This window comes from Calonectris borealis, chromosome 3, assembly GCF_964195595.1.
Source record: "Calonectris borealis chromosome 3, bCalBor7.hap1.2, whole genome shotgun sequence".
Classification (NCBI taxonomy): domain Eukaryota; kingdom Metazoa; phylum Chordata; class Aves; order Procellariiformes; family Procellariidae; genus Calonectris; species Calonectris borealis.
In genome coordinates, this window is record NC_134314.1 from 33,965,998 (window position 1) to 33,992,564 (window position 26,567).

The window sequence follows — 26,567 nt, forward strand, 5'->3', positions numbered from 1 at the left end:
AATCAGGAGCCTGCAACAGCTTTTCGTCTTCCAGGCACTGGCCTGGAGAGAGACGCCTGCCCCAAGGACACGGGACTACATAATACCACCACCACCGGCGGATCACTAGGCCATGCATTTTGGGGTATTTACCACCTGTGGGTTGCCACCTGGAGAGGGACAGACTACCAGATACCTCACGGTCTACGGGCAAAATAATTGCTTTACGCAGCAGAAGGCGCAGATCCACCTTGCCACAGATGAAGCGCTGAACGCAGGCCGACCGCACCGAGGGCAGGTGCGCTACCGCTACCGGAGAGGGACAGGCGCCATGTTGTGGGGAGCCTGACCCAGACAGGGCTTCCCGCCCCGGCGACGCAGCGGGGCAAGCCGAAGACGGGCGGGTTCAGGCCGGCAGGGCCCGAGGGCTGTGCCACCGGCCCTCACAGCGAGCCCCGGGGCTGCCAGAAGGGCCCCAACGCCCGAACCGCTGGGCGGCACAGGGACAGGAACAACGCAGCTGCCCGGGGAAGAAAGCCCCGCGGCTCCTGGGCTCCGTGCCCGGCACCCGGCGCTGCCCTCGCCGCACGGGCCCTGCCACCCGCCCCACGGACCAGCCCCGGCTGACCGCCGGCAGCCGCGGGGCGGGGCGGGGCGGGGCGGGGCGGGGCGCGCCGTCCCTCAGCCCGCCCTCGGAGCCGCCCCGCCCCGCCCCGCCCGCACAGGTGAGACGGCTCGCGCCGAGCCCCGCCCTCCCCCCCGGGCGCTACCTGGCGGGCGGGGTCACCCGCCGGCGGATGGATACCTCCTGCCCTCGCGAGGTGACCCTTACTGCCAGACATCCCTCTGTGCCCTTCCAAAGCCAAGTCCGGGCGGGGCGCCGGCGCCACCCTTTGGAAAGCCCCACGAGGAAGGGCGGCGCGTTGGCGCGGCATTAGGACCCGGCGGACTATTTTTCAGCTCCGGCGCGGGGCTACCTTGGCAGGGGCGGACGTGCGCGCGCGAGCGAACGAACGAACGAACGAACGAACCGCGCGGGGAGGGAGGCGGATGCGTCTGCGGCCGTAAGTAGTTCCGGTTGAGGAAGTCGGCGCTCGCGGCAGCCGGTTCCCGTGGCTGCGCCAGGGCAGGAGCGCCGCGTCCCGAGCGGTGCCGAGCCCGCCCCGGCCCCGGCCCCGCTCCAGCCCCAGCCGCCACTCGTCCGCCGGCAGCCGCCCGCCGCCGCCATGGCCACCCGCTCCTGCCGGGAGAAGGCGCAGAAGCAGAACGAGCAGCACCAGGCCATCCTGGCCAAGCTGCTGCGGGAGGAGGACAACAAGTACTGCGCGGACTGCGAGGCCAAGGGTACGGCGGAGCGGGCGGCCGTTGGGCGCGGGGGAGGCGGGCGGCCGGGACGGGCCGGCCCAGGTGAGGCGCTGCCGCCGGGCCCTGCCTGTGTCCACCCGCGCCTGCCTCGGCGGGGTCCCCGCTCGGGGCTGGGGCCGGCGGCTGGGTAGCGAGGCCCGGGGAGGGGCGCCGCCCCGCCAGCCCGCCCCGCTCCACGTCCGCAGGGGCGGGGGGGCGCTGGCGGGGCCGCCCTGCCGGCGGCCGGCCCGCTCCCGAAGCGGGGCCCGGAGGGGCGGCAGCAGGAATCTGGGGGGCTTGGGGAGAGCGCTTATGGAAGCCAGATAACCTTTAATTCCGTTGTGAACCGATTTCGGCTTCTCCACCCAGCTGAGCTGTAGCTACGTTACCCTAAAGTCGGGAACCCCCCAGCTGAGGCTTTATGCAATGACTGGCCTAGCCCTTTCCTGAAGTTTCACTGCCGCGTCCTCTTCCTGCGTTGCCAGGTATTGATCAGGAGTGGGCTGTGTCAGTGGGCCTTCAGGAAGTCACTGGCCGATGAGAGGGGCAGACGCCGGATGAGTTGAACGTTGAGTGTCCAAAACAATGCCCTTCAGTGTTGACTCAGTCATGTAGGTGCCAGGCTCTTTGAGTCTGGATGTGTGTGTCTAGTTAAATATGTCACAGATAATCTAAAGATTATATCGCTGTCAAATCTTATCCCTCTTTAGTCTAATAGTTTTATTCTGCACAAAAGTAGATATATATTTGCATTTGCATTTACCTTGGGTTCTGTGGCTTTGAAATGGAAAAATATAGCACATCTGTCTTTCATCTAGAGTTGACTCGTTAAGATGTTACCCTAAATAAGATGATTGCACAGTAAGTTACTGTCTTAAGTATAATACTTCCAAATAACAACCAGGTGTTTGCAGTGTATGATTAGCTCCAGAACTGCCTTGTTCAGCCCTTCTCCACCTCAACTAGAGGTTAAGTATGGTGAGCTAGTTTGAGCAACCAGAAACAGCACTATGTTTGTAATTTCTCTTTCCAATCCACGCATGCTACTTTTTTCGCCATGGACATAAATCGTGTAGTGCCTTGCATGATGCTGCTGTTTGATACATCAGAAACACAGAAATAAGACTTTATTTTCCTAGTATATAACCCTAAGAAGTGTATAATATGGATTGCACCAGAGATAATAGATCTTTATATTTTTCAGGTAACTCTTCTTAATCATTTTCTAGCACAGCTATTCTTGCCCCCAGAATTCTGGTTACTGTGTAAAAGACTCATCGTAACCAGTGGTTTTCTAGAAGAATCATGCTTGTATGTTTTGTACATTATTGGCACTTGAGATTTCCATGCTGAATGCTGCTCTGTGTTGCTTGCTGATGGAATTCCGTATGTGTGTTATTCCATAGCGTAGGCCTTGGAGCTGGGTTGCTCAAGATCAGAGTCTGGAATTCTCCAACTCATTTTTGTCCTGTCTTCCGAATTCCCTAACCATCATCTGGTCAAAGTATCATTTATAAGTCTCCATAGTCCTTGGTGCTCGGTATCTTTTGCCACTTCAGTTCAGCAATGCCGACACTTTCAGCCTCCTCCTTCTTGTATTTGTGTTATTGAGTGTCTTTATCCATTGTTCTTTTCTTTGATACTTTCATACCTCTCTTCTGTCACAAGAGCTTGCTTTCGTAAGTTCAAGCTTTGATGTATCTTGAGTTTGGGTTTTTTCTGTTCAGGTTCTGGAGGACCTACCAATCTTTTGACCAGGCTGTCTTCTGCTAGTACCTGTAATTCAGTTTCCATCTTTCTAGTAAATTATTTTACTTAGCTACCTTACTGAAATCTGACTGCACTTCTGAAGGCTTCTCTGTTTTTCTCTCTTGCTCAACCCCACTTCTCCCTTGCTGTCTTTCTATATGCCAGAGGCTTGGCTTGCTATCACCCTGTCCCCCAGGAAAGCTGACATGAGAATACTGTGTGATGCAATGTGAGCTTATAATATTGAGGGAATTGTTTCGTGGTTTTTTTTTTTTTATTATTCTTCCTTCAAGTTTAATTTGCACTTGCCTCATCCTGTTCTGGCAATTCTTATTTTAAATCTTGTATGGCGTTAGCTTCGTGGTGCCATCTGCCTTTGCCTGTACTCCTGTAGTTAAGTGTATGGTTTTCTTATAGTTGGAGGGGAGAGTGTGGAATGATAAACTTATTTTAGTTTCAGCTGTTCTAGAGGCACTTGACTGAGATATGGTCATATATGGACACTCTATGTAGATTTCTTTCCTTAAGTTTAGGAAATTTCCTTCTAGGAAGGAAAACTCTGTGAACAATGTTGAGATGCCTCTGCTATACCCTGAAATCTAGATTTCTGTATGCTTCCAGAAGACATGTGACTCAAGAAAAAACATGATCAGTTGTTTAGTTGAAAATCAAGCTTGCCATGAGCATGTAGTGCCACTGTTGAACTCTTCCTTGTTATATCAGTCTTTGTTGAAACTTCTTGTTGACCAAAAGAAGAGGAAAAGTGAAGGATACTTCTTTCACTTGCAGCCAGCTGTTTTCTCCTAATACGTTTCACACTTAATCCATGATGGTTGAGTGCTAATGACTTGCTGGCGTCTGGCAAAGTTGTAGTTTTGCTAGTCTTGGTATGCAGTGATGTCTGAGGCAGCAATTTTTAACATGGCTCTATTGGCTAACTGGTGTCTGTGAGCTGTCTGCATGGCTTTCCTCAGACTGTGACAGTCTCCTTCATCTCTTGCATCCCTTTAATCTCTGGACGTGTTTGTCATTGCAGTCTGGAGTTCCCTATTGCCAGTTCCACTAGAGATTCTCTTAATCCTGGGTTCTGAGACATGAACATGAAACCATTCATGACAAAATATTTAGGACTTCTCTGGTGTCAGTCCTAGTTCAGAACATATGTTTTTCCTTTTGTTAATGTAATTGATTTTTTTTCTTTGAAGTGTGATCCCCTTCAATTTCTGTTACTTTCCTCTTTTGTGTGAGCTTTGCTCCTTTGTCTGGATGACACACATCCTCTGTTGTTCTGTTTTTTTTGCTTTCTTCCTATTCACCTAATTGTTGGGTAACGTTATCTTCGTAATTAGCTCTGGTTGTGTTAACTGAGTTGTAGTTGTATCTTGGGTCTTATTCTGGCAATGCTTAAACCCATTGTTTTCAGTATGGTCTTTCAGGTAGCTCAATTCAGCATGGGTTCTTAACCAAAGCTAAGAGGCTGTCATTACTAATTCCTTCCTCTCACCATAGATGTTCTAGTCTTTCTTAAACCTTAGGTATTAGGCTTCTGTTCTACCCTAGGCTTCTGTTCAGATAGTCACATCCAAGGGATGTTGAAATCTTACAGACTGTACTTGTATATCTGTTTTAACTGCAATTCTTTGAGGCTCTGGGAATTCTTAGCTATATATCATTTAAAATCTTACAAATATCCTTTTGACCCTAAAAAATTTCATGCGGTCCTATTTGCATATTTATCACTCATTGCTTTGATTGTATCTACTGTATTGCCACTGTTGAACTCTTTCTTCATATCATCAAGGCTTCTCTGCTGGCTGTTACTTCTTGCAAAAAAAAAAAGAAAATAATCAGAACTTACTGCTGTCCTACTGCTGATTCACTCCTAAATTACTGAATTAGCTCTTTGCTCTCAGTATATGACCACCATCTGCATTGCTTGTGAGGAAGTTTCAAGCATTCCTATATTATCGCATGCTTGCTCTGTGTAAGAATTAAAAAAGCTACCTCTTGGTCTTCCTCAAAATAATCTTGCTGTCGTTAATAGCAAACCCATCCTTTGGTTTCTGGCCTACTTTGTCATGTATGAGTTATGCTTTGTTCTACAAGTCTTCTGCAAGGTGGAGAATACAGCTGAGGACACATCTGCTAGAGTAAGCATTAAGCAGTAATTAGGATTGCTGACTCTGGCAACACTTTCTGGAAGTGCTTTTTATTCTGTATTTGCCTTTTAACTGTTAATAGCTGCTACGAATCTGACTGTCACTGCTAAAATGTGTTGGAAACTACCTGCTGTAGGGCCGTACTGTAGTTGCCATATGTCAAACTGTAAGTCTTACAGCTACCAGAAAGACTAGATGACACCTCTGTGGGGGAGAAGCCTAAAAATCAAAGGTTCTGGAACTGTCTTTGCAATCAATGAGATTTTTGGAAGAGTGAGGAGGTTGGGATGACATTTGACAAGGCAGTGCTTGTCTGTGTAATGCATGTTCTTTACGTCCCTGCCGAACAGCCATCTACATAAGGCAGTAGATGTCTTCCCAGTGTTACACTACTGGGAAGTAGTTATACTACTGTTTCTAATATCTGTAGGAAATAGTAAGGCATGTTGGCAGTAACTCCAGTCATCCTGAATTTTTGAAAGCAATAAGCAACTGAAATTCCTTTGTGCTCCTTTTGTGTGCATAACTAGGTAAAGCTAGCAGGAATTGGAAGGATCTAGGAGAAAGAAGTAGCTATAGATCTGTCCATCTGCCTTTTGTGTAGACTATGCTGAAAGCTGTTATGAAACAGCTTTTTTTCCCCCCCCTTTCACTGTAGAGGGAGACTAAATGCATTTTTATTGTTGTTCCAATGCTGATATTTGAATCTCTTAAGCAAAAACGCCTCTTAGAGATCTGTCAAATGGAGCCAAAATCAAAAACTGTTAACTTCTGTCAGCAACCCTTTGACTATAGGAGCTAGAATTTGCTATTTCTATGTACTTAGTACCTAGTTATAACATGCTGGAAGTCTCCTAGGCTTGTGTTATTGCTTGGCAGCAAGGCAGGTATTATTTGGGCACTGATATTAAACAATACTGAATCAAGTACTTGGAAGTTGAAGAGTGTGATGAAGCACAAAAGGAGGTGCTTTTTCTTAAAAGGGGACAAGATATTCAGCAGTATCAAAGGACTAGCCATCTAAGCAAGTAGGCCTGTAAAGTAAACTGAAGGCAATCAACCTTGGTCTGGTGTGACCATCTCTGCAAATGTGGACCATAAGACTCGACTACTGTTCCTAACAATGACTGAACAAAAGACGTATGTTTGAAACCAGTGTGAATGTTCCCTAACATACCTTTTCTGTCTTTACACTTGCATTTGGATGCTGGCTTTAGTACAAATGGATTGACTACTGAAGTCTGCTTGTAAATTCATCTCTCTGTCAAGAAGACAGTTACCTGAGTTGTCAACTGCTTTAGAATTTTTTTAACTGTAACAAAGTTAAAATAATGTTACTGGAACCTCACAGACCTTTGTATAGACAATTGCAGATGTCTTGGGCCTTCAGAAAAGGTGAATAAATTTCTGTATCAGAGGAGGTGTTCCATGGTGTGTTTTTTTTTAAATGTTTACTTCATGCCTGGTAGTGCTTGAAGCCTGGTTAAATGATTGCTTACTGGAATGCTAGTACAAAGAGTCACACTGACACTGTTGCTTGTTCAACCAGATTAAAATTGGCTTACTTTGATTATAATATTAATGAAAATATTTTTCAATATTTATAGTTGTACTATACAATCCTTGGATATCTGTATATGACTGAAGACTTGGTCTTTTCTGTCTGAAGTGTGGCAGGTACAGGCTCCTTGGGCATATGGGGAGAGACTGAACAGGAAAGACTGCAGTACTGAAATTTGTGTAGCCAGAACCAATTATTACAATTTTGCCTTCAAGTAAACCTAACTTTAACTTCTCTAACAACTTATCATTCTCAAACACAAAGTCTCTTAGCAGTTGGGGAGAAAAAAAATCTAGTTTAAATTGAAATGGGCAAACTAGCTATCAAAACAAATCTGGAATATTCCAGATATGTTTATAGCTGTTCAGACTAAGTTTTTTTGTAGACAATTAAATCTAGCACATGACCTCTTCTGTGGCTGGGAGACCAACTTAAATGTGTATGAACCTCACTTCTTGTGAAGCTGCTTTTGCTGTTTACTTGTTTTGTTGGCAGGTCTTCTCACTGTGTTAATCTTGCCTGTATACTTTAATAAATAGTATACTTCTTCCTCAGGAATTAACCTAAAGCAAATGGATAACTCTTATAGCCCACTGCCTTCAGCTTGTGCAAGGCTTCAGCTTTTGCCTCTGACTGCAGTGTAAGAATGCTTTGGGTCAGCTCATCAACAGTATTAGCTTGCTCTAGGACAAGGCACTGGCTGCTGTACCTCCTCAGGTGAAGACCTTCCATGTCTTCCTCCTAAGGTGGAGAAACTGCTGAAGTAGGACATCAGGGGAAATGGAACACAGTTGGATTATATTGGAGGTCAGTTCCACACATCAGCTCAAGTGCAACTTCTAGCCCTATACTGAAGTTCAAACTAGTAGCTGATTACTGCTCTATAGAGATCTTGTACCAGTGAATATAGTTGCAAATTTCAGATGTGACTTCAGGTTACTTGGATCAAGGAATTGCTAGTACTTCTCTCCGTGATTCTGTTGCAAGGTTGGTATTGCTGCTGTGAGATCAGATTGGTAAAGATCATACAAGCATAATAGACTAGAATATCAATGGACAGCTTCTAGCTATCCAGTGAGGCTTTGCAGTATCCTTCCACAAGGAATAATGGAGGCAAACCGCTTTGATTCAGGGTGGGTCTTGCTTAAGCTTAGCAACTGGAATGATATATCTTGACCTCTAATAATAGTAAGGAGCTGCATCACCAGAAATCCTAGTGATCATCTGGTACTTACACTGTTATTTTTCTGGCCTCTTTGTGAAAGGTAGTGCCTTCAAAGACCTTAAGGAACCAGAAACTCCCTTCAGTGTCTTCTGACACTGTATCACCAGAATTTTTTTCCTGATTCCCTGCTACTAAATAAAACTACCCCAATGCTCTGGTTTTGTTCTGTACCCTTTTACCTGTTGCTGACACTGGTTGCATGAGACTGAAACTTTGTTAGGAATGAGTTGCTGTTGTGGCCCTGAGAGCTGCAATTAATTGTCTCACCTGAGAAAAGAGGTCTTCAGAAGACACCTCTCTTGCTGGGAGTAGCGTGGCAGCTTTAGCTTAAAACTTGTAAGTGGGCGGGGTGTTGCAGTATTGGGTGACTCTAGTGGTGTTTTTTCTGCCTGTAAAGAAGGGATTTGTTTCCATCTCCTGACTCTTATAGTGCAGAAAAATTTTCTGAAATAAGTCACAGAAAATCTGTTTAGCTTGTAATAGAACAGGATTGTTTGCAAATACAGATTCCTGCTGTTGAAATTGTGTGCACAGCCTGACAGTTTTTTACCAAAGTCCTTAAGATGGTATTTGTGGGTGCTATCTCCATTCTTCAGGACTTAACTGAACTTGATTGGATGAGACCCAAAGTGGCATGACGTAGCTTTGATGTTAGCATTGCTTTGGCAGGAGGCTGGGCTAGGTGACCTCTGGAGGTCCCTTTCAACCTAAATTTTTCTGTGACTACTAATAAAAATATTTGTAGGACTTGGGGTTTTTTATTATGTTGTAACTTTTTAGGTTCTCTGAGGTGGATTATACAGGTGCAGAAATCCTTATGTTCTTAGTTTGCTGCCCTACATTCAGAAGTATAGGCCTTGGCCATCTAAGCTGTTTCCTTTGTGTGGACCATAAAGGTGGGACAATTCTTGAAAAGTGATTATTAGTATTGATGAGACCATGTTCTTGCCTTTTGAAATGCAAGACGCCTTAGTTCTTTTGGTCAAGGGCTACTGGTGTGTGTCTCCTAATGGTACCTAAGCTGTCGTTCTGCTATTCCTTAGTGACATGAAAAAGATGCCACTGCAGGATGCCATTGATACCAGCTGTTGATCTTTGCTTTGCTCCTAAATCTCCTTTTGTGGAACTGAAACTGACACTGTCTTGTGGATCTGCCCTCTTTGGTCTGAATGCTGTAAAGAGCAACTGTGCTGCAGCCTTAAGAAGTCCTTGTCAACAATACAGAGGAAGCAATTAAATATATGTATGTGATAAGTAGACTTTTGGGGAGGTACCTTTTCCTGGGGGGGTGGCTCCCTTTTTAATCCCTGTTTCCTATAGGATTTAAGAAAGAGTCAATTATCAGCCATTACTCAGGCGGTAGTCAGCAGTTAATTTAGCTCAGGTGTCACATTGTCCTAGACTGGCTCACTACAGTTCATTTGAGCATGATTCAGCTTTGCATTACAAACTTAGATGCTTTGTATTGTTCTCTTGTGGCCGGAACTAAATTCACCAAGACTTAAAGACTTTGCCTTGTGAACGGGTAAAGTTATTCAGTGATAACTTATTCTCATGTTGAGGTTCTTGAAGAGTAACACTGTTGAACCCATGACTAGTTGAATCCATCTTCACTGTACTATCAACAACGAATTGTTTTCAGATATTATGGAAGAGTAAAAATGAGTTAACACTGAGGTATGATTTTTATTGGCATCACAGAGAGGAATAGTTTGCACAACTGCAGGACTGCAATGGATAGAATACAGGCGCTTTAGGAAGGACAGGCTGGGTGGTGATAAGGGGGAGCTGCCATTTTCTGTGAAAGCAGTGAGGCTGCATGCAGCTTTACCTAGAGATGGCTAATGAGCCAGCTGAGAGTTTATGGGTCAGGATTAGAGGGCAGACCATCATGGGTGATGATGTGGGTGTCTGCTTCAGACCACCTGATCAGGAAAGAAGTAGTAATGAGGCCTTGCTCAGACAGCTCAAGTCTAACATTCACAGGCCTTGGTGCTCATGGGGGACTTGAACCACCCTGATATTTGCTGGAGGGACAGCACAGCAGGGAACAAGTAATCTAGGAGGCTTCTGGCATACATTGATGACCACTTCTCAACACAAGTGATTAAAGACAAAGGATGGACCTGTTACTTATAAACAAGGAAGGACAGGTTGGGGATGTAAAGGTTAGGAGTAGTCTTGGCTGCAGTGACTGTGAGATGGAAGAGTTCAGGATCTGAAGAGGAGAGAACAAAGCAAAGAGTGGGATCACAACCATGATCTTCAGGAGAGAAGACTTTGTTCTGTTCAGGGATCTGCTTGGAAGAATCATTTGGGAGGTGGTTCTGCTGAATAGAGAGGTCCAGGAGGGCTGGTTGACTATTTCTTTAAGCTCTAGTGTGGCACATCCCCATAAGTAGGAAATTGCACAAAGGCAGCAGGGGTCCTACTTAAATGAACAAGGAGCTCCTGACAAAACTCAGACATATAAAGAAAGTGTATAAGAGGTGGAAGCAGAGACAGGTGATCCAGGGAGAACATGGAGACACTGTCCAAGGATGTGTTTAGGTAGGAAAGCCAACATCCATGTGGAGTTGAATCTGACAAGGGATATGTGAATGGCAACAAAAGGGCTTTTACAGATAATCAAAGCAGCAAAAAGACGACTGGAGAAAATGTGGGCCTGTTGCTGAGTGGGGCAGGGGACCTAGTCATAAAGGATGTGGAAAAGGCTGAGATGTTCTTCACCTTGGTCCTTACTAGTAAGACTTGCCTTCAGGAATCCAGGCAAGGAAGGCTTAATCTCAGTAGTAGAGGAGGTTCAAATTTGGGAGTGCTTACAGACACTGGATGTGTACAAGTCTGTGGGCTCTAATGGGATGCACCCATCTCTGCAGACAGAGCTGGCCAATGTAATTTTGAGGCCACTCACAATAACTCTAAGGTCATGGTGACTAGCGGAGGGTCTTGACGACTGGAAGAAAGCAAATGTCATTCCTATCTCTGAAAAGGGCAAGAAGGAACATCTAGGGAACCACAGGCCAGTCAGCTTTGCCTCAGTCCCTGGGAAGATGACAGAGCAAATAATCCTGAAAACATATGAAGAAAAGAATGATGGGGAATAGTCAGTGTGGATTAACGAAGTGGGTATTGTGCCTGACCAACCTGATAACCTTCTACAGTGACCAAGCCAGGTGACTGGCTTGGTGGATGAGGAGAACAATGAATATTTTTTACCTTGACTTTAGTGAGGCTTTTGAAAGTGTCTTGTAAATTCCTCATTGATAACCTGATGAAGTGCAGTCTGGATAAAGAGGCAATGAGGTGGATTGAAAATGACTGATAGGACAGACTGTGCTAAAAATGTGATAGAACAGACTGCACCCTCAGCAAGCTTGAGGGGATACAAAACTGGGAGGAGTGGTTGATAAACCAGATGGATGTGCTGCTACTTGGAGCAGAAAAATTGACAGGCTGAAGAAATGGGCCAACAGGAACTGTGTGAAGTGCAATAAAGGGAAATGCAAAGCCCTACCCTTAGGGAGGGGGTGCTGGGGATGCAGAAGAGATGTTGGGAGTCCTGTGGATCACAAGTTGGTCATGAGCTGATAAAGCACCCTTGCCACAAAGGAAGCCAGCAACGTCTTGGACTGAGTTTCAGGAAGAGCATCTGCAGTGGCTGGAGGGAGGTGATCCTTCTCCTTTCCTCAGCACTGCTGAGACAGCATCTGTAGTGCTGCGTCCAGTTCTAGGCTCCACATTACAAGAGAAACACAGACAGACTGGAGCAAGTCCAGCAAAGGGGCACTAAGATGAAGAGGTTAGTGTGTCTGACATACAAGGAGAGGCTGAGAGAGCTGGGAATGTTTAGCCTGGAGGAGAGGAGGCTACTGGGAACATCTTACCAATGTGTATAAATACCTGGTGACAGAGAGCAAAGATGACAGAGGCAGACTTATCTGTGGTATCCAGTGATGGGACCAAGGGGCAATGAACAGAAATTAAAACACAGGAAATTCCACTGAAACGTAAGAATAAACTTTTTTTTTTTTACACTAGAGAGGTTGAATATTGGAGCAGGTTACCCAGAGAGGCTGTGGAGTCTCCATCCCTGGAGATACTAAAAACTTGACTGAGAACAGTCCTAAGCAACCTGCTGTAGTTTAGTCTGCTCTGAGCAGGGGGGATTGGACAAGGTGATCTCCAGGGGTCCCTTCCAATCTCAACTACTTCAGATCCAATTCAGCTGTTGCATCACTTAGAAGCTGGTATGGAATCCCACTGTAACACCCACCCTCCCTCCACCCCCTCACCACCCCTACCCCCTCCAGTGCAAGTGTCTGCCTTTGTAGATTAAAAGTAGATTCTTTGTTTAAAGTTGAGGTCCTTCATGAGAAAGGGAAGTGACTGAACAGCAGTAAATACAGACTGTAGTAGTCTTGACTTTTCTTGAAATAGCTGATACAGAAATCTTGCTCCGTGCGTGAGGTAAAAAGGACCAAATCTAGCCATTTGAAGCAAGTGGGAATTGAGGGGCTACGTAGAAAGGTTACTGATGTCTTTTATTTGACTGAAATGCTGTTTAAATCTAGCTAGGAGAGTATCTTCATGACTTAAACTGCCTCCTGGAGCTGGTAGGAAGTTGCTTAGAACTGGAGACTCTTGTGTCAGAAATCTACCTGGATCTGAAAACTGCTGATTGAAACTCTATATTATGACGTCCCCTGAAAGACTGGGGCAAAACAAACTACTACAGATTCCTGTTCCCCCCTCCCATTCTGGCCTCTTATCTGATTACTGTCTGCTGTGAGCTTGAGCAATATTAGTCTTTTTACATTTTTCTCTTGATAGCTTCACCAAAAGCCTCTCACACAAAACTGCTTCATTTTTTTTTGTGAATCACTTGGCAACTTAGGTTTGAATGGATACCTATTTCATATTCGTTGTTGTTTATAGTGGACTCTGATTATATGGTATAACGCTAGCCCTTATTTATCCTCCGCTCTCTTGTCTTGATCACTTGCTTTCCAGTAGGTGATAAATGTATATGAGTACATACTGTCAAGAAGTTCCTGCTTGGTGTTATGGTACTTAAACCAATCAAAAGAAGCTGAGTTTATGCTTATCCAGCTTATCCAAAATACTTATGAGTAGATCTGTGTTCCTCTGACCAGAGGAGCAGGATGCTTTTGTGTTCAGATGGGGTAACCATCTGAAGAGGAGGAAGAATTTGAAGGTTCAGAGAAAATCCTAGTGCTGCAAGCCTGTGGTAGATGTGGATATGGAGAGCACTAATTCTGTAGCTCATGGAGATGGTGACAAGTTTTATAGGGGAAGTGAAAACTGCACAGGTCAACTTGCTGCCCAACTCAGTAAACCTAGACCATCAGTTGGCCTCTATCTCTTCAGGAAAGGTATTTATGTCCAGTAGACCACGGAGGAAAAAAGAGGCAGAGATTGTAGCTCGATCCCTATCAGAGCAGAGCCGTGGACAGCAATGTGTGATACTTAGAGGCAATGTTGCCAAGCAACTAACTTTGCAGCTGTGATTTGGTAAAAGAGCAGTTCTCAAAGCTATGCCTGGCTCTGATTTTGTGTAAGAAAATGGATATATTGACGAGGAGTGGGGAACTGTCCCTCTTGCATGGATGAGAAAAGGAATGTGATACTCAATGTTCGGCTGTTGATTGCCATACTCTTCTTGTGTGCTATCTCCTTTTAAAGGAGGAGGGAAACAAGAATCTGTAGTTCTACTGCAGTTTTACTGAAATGCTTGAATGAAAACGGATAAAGCTTCATAGTACAGGACTTCATTAGTAGGATTAAAGGCAGTAGTAGTCCTATAGGAATTTCTGCAAAAGAAGATGGAAGTGATTAATTGTGTGTAACCTACTATTCTTGAATGTGGCTGAACTTGCAGGTGGATTCAAAACATGGCAGTGAGTGGCAGCTGGGACTGAGTGATCATTTTAAATAAGCTCCTTGTAATGTGTGCTCAAGTCATTTGAGTTTAAACTTGTCTTTCACAACAATTTCAAAAAACAACCAGTGTATCAAAAAGTAACAATGCTTTTAAGTATAGGAACTGATTTTTCCATTAGGGTATGTACCTATGAGATATTTGTTCAGTTGCCTGTTAGCTGTAGATGATGGCAAAAACATCCCTTTCTTCAAACATGGCAAATGCCATACTTAATGTTCACCCTTTATATCTCCAGCAGAAATGCTTGTGCATTTGAGCTCCCCTCCTAAGCAGTGGTTAAATAACACACTGAGTGTAGGCTTTCTGGTCTTTGTTCTCATTGCCAAGTGATACCTAGGTGGGTTATTCTCAACTTTAAATGTACTGAACTGCTGTATTGCGTCTGGCTGGGATGGAGTTAACTTTAACTTTCCCCATAGCAGCCCTCATAGTGCTGTGGTTTGTATTTGTAGCTAGAATGGTGTTGGTAACATGCCAGTGTTTTGGCTGTTGCTGAGCAGTGCTAGCACAGCATCAAGGCTGTCTCTCCAACCTCTGCCCAAAGGCTGGGGGGTGGGCAAGAGCTTGGGAGGGGACACAGCCAGAACAGTTGACCCAAACTGACCAAAGGGATATTCCATACCATATGATGTGCTCAGCAATAAAAGCTAAGAGAAAGGGGGGTGGTGTGGGGGGGGCATTTGTTGTAAGGTGTTTGTCTTCCACTGCAACCACTATGGGTACTGAGGCCCTACTTCCCAGGAAGTGGACATTGCCTGCTGATACGAAGTAGAGAATAAATCTTTGTTTTCTTGTGCTTCTGCGCATGGCCTTTGCTTTTCTTTATTAAACTGCCTTTATCTTGATCCATGAGGTTTTTTTATCTTATTTTCTCCCCCTTGGTGGGCATGTGGTGGCCCGCCAGAGTTAACCTCTGCTGAGTGTTTCTTGTGTGTTCTAAGTAAAAAGTAACTATCATTCCACTTAATAAAGATTGTGAAGCCTTGGTTCACTTTTCTGGATGTTCTGCAGCCCATAGCAAGCAGCCTCTGAAAGAAGTGATGTTAAGTGCCCCTTCAGACTTGTCTTGTTCACTGCAATTTCCATGGAGTTTGGGTGTTCATGTTCCTGTTCAAAAAGATTACTTCAAAAATAAGTTTATACAGCAAAAAGATTCTGTCAAGTGTTTGGTCTTAAATGAGACTTTTAAAAAACACAATAGATACAAGATCACATGCTAGAGGATCCTGCAAAGTTTTGGGAGTACATTTTGAGAATTGATACTTCTCAAGCCACCTTAACTCTACTCTGAACACTTACTCACAATTCTGTATTCCAGACTAAATGCAGCTGAGTACTTTGGTATTGTGTTCAATTTCTCTTCCTGGCTTCTGAAGAAAATGATATCTTGAGGAAAAATATTTTACAGCCACAACTTTTCTTCCTATGACTACAGAAGGTAGCAATCACTTTAGAAAGATAACTTTCAAAGAAATGGAGAGCAAGTTTTTTTGTGTAACACAAATCTAGTTAAAACAGCTGTGAGGAACACTACTTAAAAGCAAATTTTCCCAGTCACATGTAGCTGATACAATGATGTCTGAGTGTTGATGATAGTCTGTCATGCTGGAATGCTTAACTGTTAATTTGAATTATATTTAATTTAGTATCATCTCAGAGGAGACTGCCTCTGAAGGAAGGCTTTAGGAAGCAAGAAAATGCCTTTAGAAAAATGCAAAGAACATTTCAGCCTCGTGTGGCATGATGCATTCTGATTGGATATAAAGAAGTTATTTTCTTTTTTTAAACCATGAAGTGGTCAAATACTGCACCAAGTTTTCTTCAGAGAGGTGGTGGAACATACCTTAGAGGTGTTCAAGACAACCGAACAAAGCCCTGAGCAGCCTGGTCTAAGATCTGATTGGAGCATAAAGTTAGCCTAAATGACCTCAGGAAGTCCATTCACATCTAAATTATAAAATAATTTTTTTTTCACTGACTGAGGAAATACAGTAGCTGTATCTTCTGTGTTAAACATCTCACAGAGCTCACATACCATGTGTTTTGTAGATTGGCCCAAACCCAGCTACGAGGATAGGTATTGAAGCACTCCAAGGTCTGAGCTGTTTGCTGAGACTTTGGGAGAGTACAGTATTGGGATGTAGCTAGGCTGGCATGCAAGTCCTGGGGACTTGTGGGAAGGATTTGTGTCCATACCACTGGAGTTTAAAGTGGGGGAAAGGCTTGATTCTGTCTGTCTTTTTCAGCCTGTTCTTTCCCATGGTCTTTTGTTAAGTTAACACCCTGAGGTCCACAGAAAGTGCAGCTCTGAAGATTAATAATATTGTTACAGTAAAACCCGGGGATCATCCAAGAATGGAATTGCATTTGCATGGTAGGCGGTTTTTGTGCCTGAGAAATGCAAAATATTAGTGTTTGGGTGTAGGCAGATAGGCTCTCTGTAGGTAAGAGGGGTGAATAGTGCAGCATAAAAATCTACTTAGTCTGGTCTATTTAACCCGCAGAGGAAGTGAGGGAAGACAGTATGTGAGGGAGGAAAGTAGGTGAATAAGTCTCTGCAGTGAACGCGCATGTTGTCGGTTAATCCCAGTAAGCAGCTAAGCCCCACCCAGCTGCTTGCTTGTCCCCCCTGCCTGTGGGACGGGGAAGAGAATTGGAAGGGTAAGAGTGAGAAAACTCGTGGGTTGAGATAAAGACAGTTTAATAGGGAAAGCAAAAGCCGCGCACGCAAGCAAAGCAAAACAAGGAATTCATTCACTACTTCCCATTGGCAGGCAGGTGTTCAGCCTTCTCCAGGAAAGCAGGGCTCCATCACGCATAATGGTTACTTGGGAAGACAAACGCCATCACTCCAAATGTCCCCCCCTTCCTTCTTCTTCCCCCAGCTTTATATGCTGAGCATGACGTCATAGGGTATGGGATATCCCTTTGGTCAGTTGGGGTCAGCTGTCCCAGCTGTGTCCCCTCCCAATTTCTTGTGCACCCCCAGCCTACTCGCTGGTGGGGTGGTGTGAGAAACAGCAAAGGTCTTGACTCTGTGTAAGCACTGCTCAGCAATAACTAAAACACTGGTGTGTTGTCAACACTGTTTCGGTGTCAGATCCAAAACACAGCACCATATGGGCTGCTATGAGGAAAATAAACTCCATCCCAGCACAAACCAGTATAGCAGAGAAGATTGGTACAAGAAACTAACTGGCCAACCTTTACAGATGGTTTCAGTGTATTTCTACAGTCCAGAGCCTGAAATTTGGTACTCTGCTTCTTGTCTACAGACTTGGATCTCTGGTTTCTCTCGGCATCTTTTTCAAACGGTTCATGTGGGACAGGTCATGGAGGTGCATTTACCTGCTTTGCAATACAGAATGTATGAGGGAGAGCATCTCCCGAGTCACTGAGGGCTGCACAGAGGTTGTATAGTTTGGGGAGTATTTAGCTAAGAGTCTCTTCAGTTGTATTTGAGTAAAAATGGTAAGGGAAGCTGATTAATGCAATTACTAGATAATTTCTCTCTGGTAGAGAAAGGTAACCTTTCATTCTTCTTATGGCAAACAGGCTATATTATAGACCCGTCTTGCAGACAAATCTTATTTCCGAGGTTTTTGTCATCGTTAAAGGAAGAACTTCAATTGCTGGGTGAAGATTTTTTTGCAGCAGATGGTTACATAACCTTTATCCTGTGCTTGGGTACGCAGGGGGGCTCTTGTTATATCCCAACAGAGTAGCAAAGATTTACACATTTTTTTTCTTATCAGTGATGCTTTTACTTGATGCTTAGCTATCAACTTATGAAAACATTTTGTAAGAGCTCACTGTTCCCCAATTTTCCTATAAAAGGAATATAAATGGTACACTTAATACAGTAAGCTTTTTAGCAGTTCCTTGCTGACAAGGGAAAAATTGCAGTCAAGATCAGCTCCAGAAGCTTTCTAGTAATACTGTAATATGCTACGTAACCTTGTCTTTACTGCTAACAGGAAATGACAGCTTGCACACCTTATCCTTGCAGCTTGAACTCTGACACAAGCAGTCTTTTTCTTTATGAGTGAGCAGGCAGGATAAAATTAAAGCAGTACTCCTTAGCCAAATTGAAATTTGATTTCTGAAGTTAGCTTATTGAATATGCCAGGGTTGGCGCTTCTGACATTTCTGATTCTTTGGGCAGTTACTTTTCTTTGCAAAGGGCGTGCTGTAGCGCGTTAGTGTCCCACAAGGCTGGTAGGAGTGCTGTGACGATGTCCCTTGTACTCTGCACATGCTTTCTGTATATATACACATGTGCTCTGGGTAACCAAGCCTGAGCATGGCAGGCATGGTGGCCAGTCAAGGATCAGGAGCTGCTCTCTGACAGTTCAGTAGCTGGTTATGATCCTGCTTGCCTGGGCAGTGTTAGGGTGGTTGGGGAAATCTGTGGTGTGAAATACTTCCAAGTCAGGAATACAAATTTGGAAAATTGTTTTAAAGGAAGTTTCAGTACAAAACACTGAGTTAAACTGATATTTGCATTAAAAACAAGTGTTTTAATGAGGAAGGTGTTGTGTTTAAATCATGTTATCTCAGAAATAAGATGAATAGGAGACCTTGGTGACGTTTTGGTGAACAAATCCCCAAAAGCCATTCTTGATCTCCTTTTCCTCTTAATATTACTATACATGAAGAGTGATCAACTAAGTATGTATGTATATAACTTCACAGTGAACTCTAAACATTGTATTTTATTTGTTTAACAGCTTAGCATTTGCATAATATCATCATCACCTAACGTTTGGTAGAATGATTTGTTTATTTTTGAAAAACAAACTTATCATCTCACAATCTTATTCAGGCAAAACTCAGATTTTTAGTAACTGGCAGTTCGTCAATAAGGCCAAAAAACTTTAATTCTTTCACTTTGTCACCTTACAAGATTGCTTGTGCCAAATGGCTATTAGACAAGAAAAAGGCTGTTCATCTCAAGAATAAACTGTTACCTGTATATCTCCGCCAGCTGTAACTAACCAGTCCTCTGATTTACAAGCTGCTTTTTTTTCATATTCCTAACTTAGTTTCCTGTATAAAGCTTTTGATGTTTGAAATGTTGTATGACTTGAATATATTTCAGAATTAAAGTAGCTATCAAGCCAGCCACTTAATTTTGTGGTTTAAACATAGAACTGAATAAACATTCATGTCACTGTACTTCCTTTCTAGTTAAGGCTTTATACAGACCTTGAAATAGGGATGCTGTCTTAATTTCTTTGAAACACTATTAACAATTATTGATGCTATTGAAGCAAATGGATCAGTGAGCTGAAGAAATAATTGAAATTGGTTGATTCTTATTTCTGTCTGACTTCTAAAGGTGGGACAGGTTGTGCAGGGGAAGAGTTTCATTCAGAATACTTCTACAAAGCCTCTTTGGAGTTATGAATAGGACTGAGCTTAATGGATTTGTTGATGACTTTCATGAAGAATGGTTGTCCAGATAGAAAAGACAAACTTGGAGGAATTCTGTCCCTGAAACTCTATACCACTTACCAGACATTGGCTGAAAATAGCCAAGTGATGCTTCTAAGGCTTGTCTTCCCACTGTTCTTGCAATACACCTTGAACCGCACAAATCTCAGCTGTTACCGAGCTGGGCTCTGGAACAGTGTGTTTAGTTTCTTGAATTGTCTGCCTTCAGTGCAACTTTATGCTGTTGAGTTTGACTTTATTTAAAACTACTAAAACAGCCCCTCTTGTTTGAACTCCCCCTACGCTTTTTTTAATGTGGCAAATTTTAAGTTCTCACATTCTGGCCTTGGCTATCAAAACACAGGCTTACTAAGCCAGCTATAAGAGACTTCTAAAGCCTAGAGATATGTTTAAGCTACGGCCTTTTGTTGCCTTTGCTAACTTAAAACAGTATTTTGCTGCATACTTAGGCTTTGACATCTGAAAAGCACATAAAGACTGCACTTGCATGGTTTTCCTAGTTTTTGGGTATGGAGGTAAAGCAAGGAAGCCTCTTCTACTGTAGAGGAAAAGAAATCAAGCTTAATGTGGGAGAGTAGATGTGCTTTGGGCTCTTTGTTCTGCTTAATCAGAAACTAATTCAGTGGATCAAGTGATGGGTAAATAGTCCCATATCAGTAGTCTCAAAAGACTAAAGGATCAAGAACTTTGAAGAATATTTTATTTGAGAATAAAGATTCTTGTACTGTGGTTCTTGCACAGTTTCCTTTGCCTCAAGGTCTTTATGCAAGATCTGCAAGATCTTTTATTCTTTCTAAGAAGATTTGTTCTTTAATTCACAAAGTCTGGTTCAGTGGACATGATTAACATTGCAGATAAGTTTTTTGTGTTGGGGGGGGTGTTCTTGTTGGATTTTTTTCCTCTCCCCACCCCCTTTCCTTTGACAGTCTGTGAATCAAAAACAGTTGGAGATGGTGGATGTGATTCTACCTTTTGGGGGGAGAACTAAGCAGCCTCCAATGAAGTTAGTAAGAGGTGGTCTTTGAAGCAGCAGGATTAGACTGAAAACAGATGATGGTAATTGTATTGCTTTTGAGCATGTTAGTATCACCTTGACTTAATCCCTGTCTCTAGTGTGTTAAGTTTCAAGGAGAGAAACTCGGAGGAGTCACTAGAGTTTTGCCTTGTTCTTTTGTTCTTCCCTGGGTAGCCACTGGAGGAGGGACTGTTTTGTGTTACTTAGCTCTTCTTGTGTTGAATTACACAAAATACAGCTGCTGCTTACTCGTTTTCCTTCTTTTCTCTGTATCTGATACATAAGAGTGCTTGTCTTCTGCTCATGATCTTTATCTGTATCTCAGCTTGGAGAAATAAAAGATGTTTCTGGAAATACTCATTGATAACCTGGTTGAAATCTTGAGTAGCAGAACACTTGTGCAGTATGAATTGCGTGGGGGAGTAATGCAGAGAGAGCAAGCACTGCATGGGCATGCTTGTACTGATGCAACCACTGAAGCTTTTTGGTAAGTCTTTGGCCAAAAAGTGATAGTTTTTAGGAACTGGCTGGCAACCATTCAGGATGAGTCAGAGGAGATGTGTAGATTTTCTTGCAGTTAATTCTCTGTTCCACAAGATGGAGCCAGTTATTTGACAAACAAAGTCTGTCAACCAGCAGCAGAATTTGGAGAAACAGAAGAGAATTAAAGTAACTTCACTGTGCGTTATGGTTAAAGGACAGGCAGGCTGCAGTTAAGTGAAAGGAAGAATTGTAGTCTGTCAGAAGTCTTTGAAGATGTTGGCCCAAGATAAGTTTGCTACAGACTATATTGAGATGCAAAGCAGTTAGTGCTCTGTTATGTGTAATACTTGGCTTCCTTCCTTGTAGAATTGCTAATTGGTAGCTGCAAGAATGTAGAGTGAAAATTAACTTTGTTTTTATGTGCCTTTGTAATACAAACCTTATTTAAACTTAGTCTTGATAAGCTTTCTTCATTTAAAACTTTGTCCCAAACTTCTTAGTCTCCCAGCTAACTGGTTTTATGCACATAGTGTAAAGGATTCAGAGTAGTTTGCTGAGATGTAGAACAGTCACCCTTCCCTTTGACAGTAAATATAAAATTGGAAGGCTGTGTGCTTGCGCTTTTTACCCTAATTCTGACCTCTGTTTACTCTTGTCAGCTGAGATATTTAGTAAGAGTGGGCAGCACCTGTGTTGCAGCAAAAGAAATGTTTCAGCATTAACCTGCAGTTACAGTAAGCGGAACAAATGGTAGTGGACTGATGGAGGGAAGGAAGTACTGAATTATTGTAGTAAGGGAGGCAACCATCATCATTCTCCTACTTTGTAGTCATATCTGCAATAATCTTACACTTGCTCCTTTGTGGACATCTCCTGACTCTGTCATATCCCAGTACTTTTGTTTCCTTTTGCCTCTTTTTAGTTTGTTCTGGGGTCCACTACCTTTTTTTTTTTTTTTTTTTTTTAAACTTGTTTGTGTGACAGGTGCTCCTATTCCTGCCCAGTCTTGTCTGGTAGTGTATAACCTTTCTCACTAATTTCTTACTGCGGGTAGAAGCTGAGTAGAGGATGGAGTGTTGACTGAGATGTCTAAAGCAGTTAAAGGATTTTTATACAAACTAATCAAATGGAGAGCTAAAGCAATGTTTCGCACTGTATTGACTGCTTGGATTCATATACAGTTAGGATATGAGGCTTCCATGTTTTTTGTAATGCAGGTAAAAGTACTTTTTCCTCAGCATTTTAAATGAGCAGTATCATGTAAGCCTTGTTTTGTACCGGATACAGTACTATGCATCTGCTGATGCAAAATCAAACTTGAGCAGTTTGGAATAAAACTTAAACCTCGGACTTCTGAAAACTAATGTGTTTTGTCTTGTGTTTCCTTTGGAAATGCACTATACCAGCATCAGCATTACCATTTCTGTCATTATTCTTGCCCAAAGATCTATATCAGCTGTACCCACAAGAAGTTGGTTGTATCAGCTATAATTACATTAGCAGGGTGTGTCAGCAATGCTGCGAATATTTATTGCAGCTTCTTCAGTTTTTTAATATAATGAAGTAGAACATGTAGTCCTAACTGAATGAGTTATGGGGATGGGGAAGAAAGGGATATATGGAAGTACATACACACACATTAAGCATGTGCAAGGTACTAGTCCAGTTTAAATAATACGGAGGAGAAATATATAATCAAAAATGATATCCTGAAGAGGGGAAAGTGTGGGGAAAAAGTGGGAAAATTTGTGAAATACGATGCCTTTTTCACAACATTCACACTTTGAAGTGCATTTTAGAATAAAGGAATGTCATGTGAAGATGGATAACTTTTTCAGCAATTTAAAAATTGGCTTGAAATCGACTTCTGTGAAGACTTGTATCTAAAATTATGTAAATTACTTTCAAGCTTTTTATTGCTTAAGTTTTAAGCAGCTGAAGTCAGTTTTTGAAATGTTCTCAGTTTTTTAGTAGCTGTAGATATTTCTGCAAGTAGGGAGAATGTTTGTTCTGTACAATAACTATACTGGCATGGAATTCTACTGTAACTGGAAAAAACTCTCTTCAGGTTGTTTCTTAAATTCACAAGTTATCTAGCAATTCTAGAAACTTAAAGACATACCAGGAAATGTTGTGTGTCTTGTGGTTACATGTTTCTTTCATTCATAGAGTCTAGATGGTCTTTAACAAAGGACTCCTTAAATACTCTAAATATGTCACAATTAGTGCTGTTTCTGTGCATCTAATTGAATTCTAGTTTCTACTCAAAACTTGGTGTACAATTCCTGAACGCAAACTAATGTAGTAGTGGGTGTGGTGGGTTGACTCCAGTGAGCAGCCAAACACCCACCCTACCTCCCGCGCTCTCTCCTCCCCTCTGGAATGGGAAGAAAATAGAACGAAGATGGAAAGACTTGTGGTTCGACATCATGGCAGTTTAATAAGGAAAGCAAAAGCTGTGCACGCAAGTGAAGGGAAAAGAGAAAGTCATTCACTGCTTCCCATCAGCAGGCAGATGTCCAGCTACGTCCTGGAAAGCAGGGTTCAGCACGTGTAATGGTTGTTTGAGAAGGCAGATGCTGTAACTGCAAATGTCCCCCCTTCCTTCTCCTTTTCACCAGCTTTTGTTGCTGAGCACAATGTCTGTGGTTTGGGATGTCCCTTTGGTTAGTTGGGGTGTGCTGTCCCTGGCTGCGTCCCCTCCCAGCCTCTTGCCCACCCCCTGCCTACTGGGTGGGGGTGGGAAAGAAAGCCTTGACTGTGTGCAAGCACTGTCTAGCCATAGCCAAAGCATTAGTGTTACCAGCACTCTTTTAGTCACAAATCCAAAGCGCAGCTCCATATGGGCTGCTATGAAGAAAGTTAACTCCATCCCAGCCAGACCCAGTACAGCGGGAAATGTCGCTTGGTATTCTCCGTTTACCATGTAGTAGCCAAGACTCCAAATTAATTTGTGTGAAGCCGTATGACAGCTCAAATCCATCTTTCCATTTAGCTCTTACAAGAAGTTTGCACTTGTGCTGTGTTTAAATTTCAAATCAGAACTTAATCACTGCTTTTTTTGAAGGTAACTGAATTACAGTTGCCAGTAAGACTAAATATGCACAATAAACCTTGTGGGTTTTTATTCCAGGTTAGTTATTTTAAGGGTTACTTAAATTGTTAATGTCAGACCATCCTAAGGAAGGTTGTCAGGTGTTCACAAGAATGACGCATTCAAAATCTTGTCTTAATAATTTCTTTGGAAAATAGCACACACCTTCACAGCTGACCTTACCTAACAACCTATTAAGGACTGAAAAGGAAATTTAAGTCTAATCAGTAGACAAATATAGAAAAGAAAGAAAAGTTTAGACTGAAGAAAAAAAAAATTAGATTCTCATCTTGGAAGCAGCAATCTGTCTTTGGGTTGCTGAAATTTTTTTCTTGGTTCATCCAGGCAGTGTTTCAGGGACTTCGTAGTATCCCAGTATATAGTCTAGTATAAACATTGGTCATTTTTAGGACAGCACAAGTCCTATGGCTTTTTTCCTTAAATTAGCTTTAGCAAAGGATGAAAGAGGCTGAAAATATTTTTAAGCAGTTAAGTTACCCGTGTCTTAAATGACTGAAGAAATTACTTGAAGTGTATATTTATATCGGAGTGTGCATTGATAGTGGTGCAGCAAGTTGCTGAACTGCAACGCAGCTCTTCTAGAAAAAAGCTTGTATTCAAATGGCTTTCAAAAGAACAAAATTACAATTGTATTAAAACTTACGTCAAACAATATTTCATGTTAATATTGGCTCATTGGAGCTGCACTGTTGTCCTGGTTCCAGCTGGGACAGGGTTAACTTTCTTCCCAGTAGCCTGGGGGGTGTGCTGTGTTTTGGGTTCGGTGTGAAAGGAGCGTTGATGGCCCATTGATGCTTTGGCTGTTGCTGGGTGATGCTTGCACCGGGAGGGGGGAGCACAGCCGGGGTGGTGGACCCAGCTGGCCAATGGGGTATTCTATACCATGTGACATCATGCTCAGTATAAAAACCAGGTGTGTGGGGGGGCTCGCCCCCCGTTCGTGACACGCGGTCGGCGGTCGGTGAGCGGTTCTGTTGTGCATTGCCTGCTTTGTGTATTCTGTTATTGTTGTTGTTCTCACTGTTATTATTACTGTTCTACTTAGTTTTATTTCAATTATTAAACTGTTTTTATCTCAACCCGGGAGCTTTCCTACTTGTGCCCTCCCAATTCTCTCCCCCATCCCACCGGGGGGGGGGGTGATCGAGCGGCTGCGTGGCGTTTATTTTTGCTGGCTGGGGTTAAACCACGACAGTCCTTTTTGGCGCCCAACGTGGGGCACGAAGGGTTGAGATAACGACAGATTATTTAGAACATATTAAGGAATTTATATCTGGTGACATATTCGTTTGTTCTGCACCATGCTCTTGTTTTTACTGTACCTGTTAAAAATTGGAGTTGGGTTTTGTAGTCTGTTGTGCTCTGCCGTGATTAATGATGTTTTGCCTGGGAGATTTGTTACTAAAACGCTGGCATTGGGGGTTATTTGGTATTTGGGATTCGTAATGAAGCCGTTTCTGCATTTCGGGTACCACCTCATGGAGACCATTAGCAATTATACCTTTTCCTCCGAGAGATTTTTTATGGAGGAAAGAGAGAATGGCACCCTCACTACCTTCATCTCCTTTGTTAAAATAACTTGCCAGTACCTTGAACATCCCTGGGTAGTTAAGATATATCTCTTGGTACTCCTTGGGAATATTGTTGCGGTTTTATCCAAGGTTAGTAAGCAATTTAAGAATGTCATCCAGAGATCTGCCCCAAGGTTGGATAGCTATGAGTGGCAGGGCGAGTGGGATAGCATGGGCAAATGCCTAGGGCGATGGGCACCCCCAGTGTTCTGGAACTTTACCCCTGAACAAGTGAAGAACCCTGAAAAATTAGTAGAATATTTGGAAGAAGTGTGCTGTCACCCTGGCCATTCCAGGGAGACGCAAATCACTACAATGTGCTGGGGCCTGGCCCACGCCTACCGAGCCCTATTTAACACCACTCAGAACCCCCAAGGGGAAGGAAACGTCTCTGCAGCTGATGACAAAGCAACAGGCCCTGCAGCTACCCCACCCCCCACGGCAAGCACAGCGGCTCCCTCACCCCCCAGGGCAAGCACAGCAGCTACTCCGCCCCCTGCGACAGAGAACCAACCCACACCGGTATCAGTCGCCCCTATACAAAAAAGAAAATGCACAAGAAAATCAGCTCGTCTAGTAAGGGATGAAGATGAACCAGGGCCATCACGAGAACAGGAGGAGGAGGAGGCAGAACCCGTAAATGAGATGGTGACCACCCGATCCCTATCCCTGGGTGAGCTGCGAGATATGCGAAAAGACTTCAGCCGTCGTCCAGGGGAGCACATTGTCACCTGGCTGCTCCGATGCTGGGATAACGGGGCCAGTAGCCTGGAATTAGAGGGTAGGGAAGCCAAGCAGCTGGGATCCCTTTCTAGGGAAGGGGGCATTGACAAAGCAATTGGACAAGGGGCACAAGTCCTCAGCCTCTGGAGGCGACTCCTGTCAGGTGTGAAGGAAAGGTATCCCTTCAAGGAAGATGTTATATGCCACCCAGGCAAGTGGAC

At 43.4% G+C, this 26,567-nt stretch overlaps 1 protein-coding gene across 2 annotated transcripts in view; it reads left to right on the forward strand.

Annotated features, from left to right (window-relative positions):
- The first annotated feature begins 1,049 nt into the window (after positions 1–1,049).
- The window catches only part of SMAP1 (small ArfGAP 1), a 106,429-nt gene continuing 80,911 nt past the window's right edge, over positions 1,050–26,567 (forward strand). For both annotated transcript variants that reach the window (XM_075145306.1, XM_075145307.1), the window contains exon 1: positions 1,050–1,323. In XM_075145306.1, the coding sequence (XP_075001407.1) occupies positions 1,206–1,323 (118 nt within the window). In that variant the 5' untranslated portion in view covers positions 1,050–1,205. The remainder of the gene's footprint in view (positions 1,324–26,567) is intronic.